We start from the raw sequence: 8,474 nt of genomic DNA on the forward strand, positions 1-8,474 counted from the left end.
GCAGCGCCAACTCTGGCTGAAGTTTTGAGCATATCGGGGTATTTTGACTCTGCTGATATTACTAAAATCTACCGCTCGAGCTAAAGAAGCAACTTCACTTCGATACTTACTCAGCTAGGCAGGTATATCATTGTATGCCCGTAACGTGAAGGTAACTGACAACATAGCTAGGAAGATATTAGCGGTTTTGTGCGCGTCGTCAGGCTAGATCGGTGTCAATATCTGCTCGAGGATATCGCACCAGGCCACACATCCAGTAGGCAGACATCTGGCCTCCCTATTGTACCACACAATGGCATCACTCTCGTGATGTCGCTTCACCCATTGGCGGCTGACGATACCGGTACGGTTCCTGAAGTCGGACGGTTCAACTAACAAGTCTCCGCCTTCAATGACGAAAGCTCCGCCCACCCACACATGAGTGGCAGCGCTTCAGTTTCTCACAACACTGGCGTCCCCTGGTGAGAGAACTGTCGAATCAGGGAGAGGCAGATGATGGCGATAGATGAGGTCCCCGGGATTCGATTTTCCGACCTGGACATTGGCGACTCCCAACTCCCGACTAGACTTGATTCTATAGCCGATGTGGGCGATTACCAGGATTGCTTCAAGCTTCGGCATTCATGTAACAGCTTAAGTTATTAAGTAAAATTGTGTAGCACGTTAAGTGCGCGAAGCGCGATACCAACGGTAATACCTTGAACCAAACAAAGCTGTTGAAACGCCTCTGCTGTTGACATTTGTGGATGTGTGTGTGTGAGTGTGTGTGAGTGTGCCTGCGAGCATGTGTGTGTGTGTATGTGTGTATGTCTCGGTGCGTCAAATGACCAAAGAACGACGTTTGGTAAATTAGTGAACGTATCACCAATCGGACAAACATTCGGTGATTAGCTTGCTTAACGATTTGCCCCTACACCTTCCTTTGTTGACGCCCGAATGAAATTTGCCTAAGCGATTCGTCTCTGTTGAGCTGGGACCAAAGATTAGCGTTATCTTGAAGTGCATCGAGCACTTCTCTGCCTGTATGCAACTGGGTCTATGGGTTATCATTATCTAGGTGTGTAAATGCATGCGTCTCGAGACATAGGCATGTCAAGGTAAACGTGAATAGAGAGCAAGATAGCACTGCATTGAAGTGTAATGGAACCTTATCCGCCCTGTCCTTCGATGTACGATGGTCCGGAAGTGAAGTTCGAGACATGGGAACCGACAACAACAAGTGCGTCGTCGGTTCCTCAGGTTGGCCATAACATTGATGGGCCAACTTTATCTTCATCGTCAAAACGGAAAAAAAATTGTAAGTGGCAATCTAGAGACAAAAATAACTCAAACGCATGAAGATTTTCAGAATATAGCGCCATTTCACCATAATATATATGGATGCGAACGGGCTTTTTTAAATATTTTCCCCTTTATACGTATCACTGATCATGCCGATAAATGGAACTTCAGTTTTATTCTTAGCTAGTACAATTGGCATCAGCTACAAATACCTCAGATGTAAAAAATACATAACTAACTATTGCAGAAACGATTCTACCAGAAATCTTGATGAAAACGTTAAAAATCATATTCAAGAAAACGATCTAATAGGTAAAAATATGCTTCACACTTCAGAAAGCCATCAAATTCTAATTTTTTCGACACAGTAGCTATCGATAGTTTAACCATAAAACGTCCATATAAACTTCTTGGGCAACGGCCTTGAAGGAACTATAGCAGCATGATAAATCTGCACTAAACACAATAGTCAAAATGTAGAAACAGTCGTCAATCGAAGACGAGTCATGCTCCTCCGTGTTTGCCATGACTCAGGAGCAGAGGATACCGGACAAATTTTCCGACTTCGTCAGTTCCAAAGAAATTTTGCCTATAACGTATATCTGAGGTCTTCTTTGAGCGATTCCATCACTTGCTAACTATGTAGAATTGGCTGCCAAGAAGCTCGTCGAAGCACCAGCGTCACCAAAGGTATACTTTTGCACCTTTTAAATTAGTTCAGGGTTTCCCGCCATATCTTTTCGTCTCGGTTGATAGGAATCTGCTCGTGTTCCTTACACGACCGAATACTAGATCGTAAGAAAATAAACCGTCAATTTCGGATAATCAAAGAAGGGTCTGATTTATGAGAGGGGTTCGTCCGATATGAAGACATCACACGATGACGAAATACTAGCGGAACCATGTATTTCCGTATAGCCAATCGAAAACTTTGACCATGAACAGCTTAACAACTAAAAAGTTTGACTTATCACCCATGTCTACGCTCGATTATGCTGGTACATATAACATATGGTGATGTTTGGCACGTGCGAGGTCGAGAAATGCTATGAGAAGTTACTACAAATGACGTTTATGAACGTCCTTCTATAAGTCAGTAAGTTATAGGTCACTGGCACAATGAATGAACAGCTATATCAATATGTTAGGCACTATTTTGCCCAGTAAAATATTTATAGTTTTTTTAACTTTTCAGGCTGTGAAATAGATAAACAAGAATATCTACTTAGAGGAAAACCTAAAATGTTGAATAGCAAAAAAAAATTATAGTTCGCTCGCAACTAGCACGTACTCTTTGTACTAGTGACGATTGTATATCCTAACCAAGTCATGAGCAGTCGGACGAAACCGTTCACGATTTCCAACATCAGCTCAAGTTGTATAATTACCTAAACGTACGCGTTATACTACTACACTACTGGTGAAATCCACGACCGAATCATATTTTTACGAAGCGTAATTAAGAGATACATATATCTAATAATAATAAGTTATTTAGTGCAACCCTTTGCTAGACCCTTGTTACGTAGTATTCTAACATTAAAAATACGTGCGTACTTTACGTAATTGTAAATCAGTATTATTATTTTTCCGCCCGCGATTGTTTGCATCCTTTACCTCTAGTACCGTCTGACAGACCACCAGCAAACGCAATTGGGCATGGCACATGCCAGATACCGTGTACCTGGTATTTAATTTAAGAATAGACACAGGTAACATTGGTTAGAGTAAATCAATTCATACATATTTTTGCGGCCATCACCAGACTATCTATGGCGTCAAGTAACAGCCTTATCATTCTACCAATTTGGTAACATTGTTTGAGACGTAAGGCATTTAGCTAACTTACAGCGTAATACGGCACTTTTATTGCCACAGTTATGCCGCTATTACATCTATATTACATACAGGAATAAGTCTTTCTTTCCCTAAAGAAACTTTGCCCTTCAAAGATTCTATTCGCCATCAGACCAGAGTGTCAGGCAAATGTAGCAACTATCTTCTACACATGTCTTGTCAACAATGTGCTTTAGGCTTGCCAGACGATGTTACCAAACAATATTTCTGAGTTCTGAATTTTCTCTGAATCTGTTGCTAGGTTACATGGATTCAGTCCGTTTCGACATCATTGAAGCTCTGTGAAACCAAGAGATACTTCTTAGAAATGTGGCTTTTAATAAATATGCGCTGAGTATCAGCACTATATTGGGCTATTAAATTGCAAGAAGTTAGTTTATGCTGTATTAGTCAGATGTTACAAACATGCTTATGAGGAACTATAAACAATCGAAGAATGTTTCTAATTTATCATAAAATAATAATGCTATAAATACAATCAGCTGAAAGAACCTAGACAGAGCTGAATTTTTTTTGGAGGCGTGTTTCTTTGCATCTTTCGTACTCATGCCCCTATTTTTTACTTTAACATAGGTTCACAACTTTCTGCTGTTTTGTAAAGCACATGTGCTCGCTGGTCTATCGTAGCGTCTTGTTCTCCCAAAGGCGCTCGCAGCGTAAGTTAGGTTCAGGATTTTTTTCCCTTGGTATTTTTCTTTGATTTGTTGGACCAGTCTGTATTTAAACAAGACAGGCACAGTTCTTATATTTCTGTTGAGTCGCTTGGTAAAAAGAGAGCATGGCAAAGAATACGATACCTCCTGTGCCATACGAGCAGCTCCTCAATCATTACTCAAAGAACAGAACCTAAGCCTGAGTAATGTCATAACAATAGTATGCCGAACCTTTTATTTTAGAACCGCCTATCGGAATGCATGTGGTTTCGTCTAAATAATCCTACATTGGTTTTTTGACTAGATACTAAAAGTCACCTGCCGCTACCTGATGAAGGAATCTAAGAATAATTTCCAATAGATAAAAATTTTGCTCGTAAAAGTCCGAAGCAAATTTTAGAAACGAGCAAGTTTCGAAAAGCATGAGTGGGCATGAGTCGCGTCCTCACGCTAGGTTACTCTGAGGATTTCCAGCCTTCAAATACCTGCCATAACAACATCTGTTGTTATGCAGTTAGACCTTTCACAAGGAGAAGTTTTACCAGTGATAATAATAAAAGCAAAGATTGATCTTTTCGTCCTAATAAATTATAGTTCATACGTACGTAAAAATCCAACATAAGCGTACTTATCCTGCCTTACCTGACCCTGTCACGTACAGCGTGGATCTGATTGAAAATGGATGAAGCATTTTTTTATGCCAAATGTGCCCCAAGCCGCAGGCAGACGCTAAAATAATCAATTCTGGGCTGCCTTTCGTCCACAGCTGAGCAGTTGGAAGATTTGGCTAAGGGAAAACGGCCTCGTACTGCCTACACGTCCTCACAACTCGTCGAACTCGAAAAGGTCCTTCAAATTCTAAATATGTTTTCATTAAATATATACCAGTTTATATTTTTACACCTTGAATGTATAGAAAATCCTTGGAAATTAATTAAACGCACCTCATAAGTAGGTAGCAGCATGAAGCTAAACAACATAGAATTAAAGGGTAAGTAAAATAGAAGATGTTTGTTTTTTGAGAGCAGACTTTTAAAGTTGGGAGCACCGACCAACGATTTGCTAGTAAAAAAAAGATCAAAATATGACTTTAGATATTTATAAACAGATTTAGAGTGCTGGAAAGATCCGCATGATAGTGAGTTCCGTGTGTATGTTTGAAACAAATACATGTTATATTTCCAGATAATATCTGCCTTTTTGGGCCTTATATAGAATTTAATTAATTTTTAATATTTGCATTTAAGATCAGCAAGTATAACCTCGTTTCAATGTTATAACTTTGCACAGGAATTTCGTTTTAGCCGGTATCTTTGTCGACCGCGACGCATTGAGCTGGCCGCCTTTTTAAAGCTTTCCGAGCGTCAGATTAAAATATGGTTCCAGAATAGGCGCATGAAGTATAAAAAAGAACTCCGTGCCAAAGGTATTTACGCTTAATATCAGAAGAAACTAAGTACTACCATCGGCTGACACCAGAGTAGTCGTCAAGATTCCAAGTAGCTTAGCTTCACAATAACAATTATACATCTGATTTATATCGTCGTTCACATCTCATCTTCCGCTAGCTAGTACGCAATCAAAATTTTCTGACGCCCGAACAGATTTGTACTTCGTTACTTTGCTCACTCTTTTTTGCCCCCCAATTTCCCTCTCTAGCTGCTTACTCACGTATGCTCGTACTTTCATAGAAACCAATCAGGTATATCTGAGTTAATTTAATACATAATATATCCTGAATATATAACACATATAGAATAAGTAAATTAACATGTTCCTCTCGTGCGTTAGGAATTACAGAACCTCCAAGCCCAATGCACGTTTCACCTCCCTTGTCGCCGTCGGACGAACGGAGACATCGATGTACCCACAAGCATATGCGACCGCTTTCCCCGCCTTCTTCTGCGGACCCACCAACCCTATCGCACAACTCGGCGACGTTGTCCTCGCAATCGCCTGTTGGCAACGTTTCCTCAGGACAAACATCGAATAACAATTCACAATCGATTCCTGTGTCTGCTGACTGCGGGCCTATCCACCCACAGCTGACCCAACATCTTCCTCCATCACCATCACCGAGCTCAGCGACGTCCTTGCCCAACACTGTCTGGTACTTCTTCGTTACCTGCGAACAGATATAATAATGATATCATAAATGGGTTCTATGATGGCTAACTCTTAAAGAGCTAATTTTTGTCTACCTTTGAGTGTAGGTAAACAGTCTTAATTATTATGGTGTGTGTCTTTTTAATGTGCCGGTAATATATGTACTGTTCGTGGTCCATTATCGAGGTCATCTTTGTCGATCTAAAGTATAGGGTGGAGAAAGGAATTTTCTATTGCAAATATGGGATTTATGATAGGATAAGTATGCTTAAGAGAGATCTAATTGAATAACTTTTATACTGAACCTAGTGCATTGAGAATTAATTATCCGGCACGGATTCGAGCGGCAGAATCATTTCTGCGTAAACCAGCAAATTATTAAATAGATCTAATAGAAGCCTAAATATTTAAGAAAAATAAAGTAACTTACGAAAAGCTCTCCAAAATAGATTGCTTCGATCTTTAGTTCATGAATTTCAGTAACAGATGTTAAATGTAGGGAAGTAAGTTGTTATGTTGATCCATGCAGGTACAAGAGTTCTCCAGAACAATGTCTTCAATATTCATACCCTGAAATGGCGTTTGGGATGACAGTCAGAGCTCCTTCCCCAGATAGCATTCTGAGACAACACCGCCAAGGTTTGTTCGGCAACTCCTGTATCTGAGTCACGTCATATCTTTGTTTTTCTCACGACTATATATATATATATATATATATATATATATAGATTCAAAGCTAGACAAATAAAAGTCCAAACATGCAGGACGTTTCAGAGTCAACCCTAAAATTGTTGAAGAACTAATGTTAAAGAAAAACACACATTGTGCACTATAATCAAACCAGCGGAAATAACCAGCTACATACATGAGCTCTGTTATATACGAATCGTTTTACTGTCTTACAGAGTAATTTTGTAATTTCCTAATTATAATTTACATTACGCGAACTGACTGTGTTATTCCTCTATTGTTTCATAATCATTTTTTAGATAAGGAAGTGCGAGATCGTGCGGTGCCTTGCCAGCGGGCGTTCCACGAGCGCGACGAACTCGTGTATACCAGTGCTGGAAATATGGTTGATCCATTAGCTGGGGTACCGATATTTGATTTTGTGGACACCCCCGCCTCTGGAACCCCATCTGCTTCACTTGCCGTTGTCGGGTCAGGTCAGGCGCCCTGGTGTGCACATGCCCAACCATTTATGGCACGCTACCCAGGATTATACGACACACCGTCTGGACCGCATTGGGACCAACAACAGCAAAATAACCTGTTGAATTAACAAATTGCATCTAATTTAATTGTATTTAACAGACACAGGGTAAACGCGGTTGTGATTACTGTGTCCTTATTTATGCTATATAATATATTAATACACTAAAAGTATATCGACTAAGCACATTTGTCAAGCTATAATTACTATTCATTGATAATGACTATTACAAAGTATCTTAACATACACAAAATGAACACCCAGCTTGGTCAACGATCTTAATGGGTTAAATGGTAAAAATAAAATTATAATCATGACAACGGTAGATAGCAAGTATTTGGCAACGTTATTTAATTACCTTTATGTATATATATATATATATATATATATATATATAAGAATTAAAAGTAAACATACCTACGAGGATGCATCCTTGAGCTAGTGCTGAATAAAATCTCACCGACAGACAATCACTGTCGCGACGGGACTAACGAAAGCAACTGAACGAAGATAGGAGTTCGGCGTAATGGAAATCGCAGTCGTCGCTAAGGGCATATAATAAAGCCTGTGTCCTTTACTCAGTTCACAGCAATATTTACAGAGGGACGTTAGGAGTTAGTTATCTAAAGCATTCAGTTTTTTATCCATTTATATCATATATATATATATATATATATATATATATATATTTTTCTTTTTTTTTTGCTTCTTTAAAAATAACTACAACGAACAAATTAAATCTTCGATATTTGTACCCGATTCAATAATAATTAACGTTTCAATTTTATTGCCATTTATTACTGTAGTATTTCCTCCGTCTTAGAATCTACAAAGTTATACAATAAAGTTTAAAATGCGATTTTTTCCATTCTGTGCAGAACTGGGCATCTTCCTTAAACTTATTTTTGTACGGGTCGTATATACCCAGTAAGTGGACGGATCTCACCACATGAAAATTTAACCTGTATACATAAAATAGATGCTAGTTTGACAGGCTGACTTTTAACCACTTTCACAGTAGTTACAATTGGGAAACACATACATATGGAGCATCTGGAGGGAACTTCTAGCCATAAGTTGCAGTTAGAAAGATTAATCGACTTATTATTATTATTAATTAATTGATTGATATACAGAAAATGCTTTGTGAGTGAAAAATCACTAACTCGCACAAGTTTTTAGCTAATTTTAGCTAACCACTAAAATTTAGACGTATGTCAGACAAAAAATATACTGTTGTGCATTTCAAGCATTTCTTGTCTCTCTTGATTCTCACCTCTCGGTAGGTTCAGGTTTTTAGAAGAACACAAAGTAAATCGATACCGGATTACATCTGTAGTTTAGGATCTTGTGTGTGTGTGTAT

General features: G+C 38.9%; 1 protein-coding gene across 1 annotated transcript; it reads left to right on the top strand.

Annotated features, from left to right (window-relative positions):
- Positions 1-573: 573 nt before the first annotated feature.
- On the top strand, positions 574-7,777 carry LOC111246903 (uncharacterized). The gene is made up of 6 exons (XM_022797274.2): positions 574-1,297; positions 4,558-4,637; positions 5,082-5,217; positions 5,583-5,901; positions 6,427-6,536; positions 6,887-7,777. Exons 1-6 carry the CDS (start codon positions 1,141-1,143, stop codon positions 7,177-7,179), a joined length of 1,095 nt encoding a protein of 364 aa, XP_022653009.1. The 5' UTR covers positions 574-1,140; the 3' UTR covers positions 7,180-7,777.
- Positions 7,778-8,474: the final 697 nt, after the last annotated feature.

This window comes from Varroa destructor, unplaced genomic scaffold (assembly GCF_002443255.2).
Source record: "Varroa destructor unplaced genomic scaffold, Vdes_3.0 BEIS01000003.1, whole genome shotgun sequence".
Taxonomy (NCBI): Eukaryota; Metazoa; Arthropoda; class Arachnida; order Mesostigmata; family Varroidae; genus Varroa; species Varroa destructor.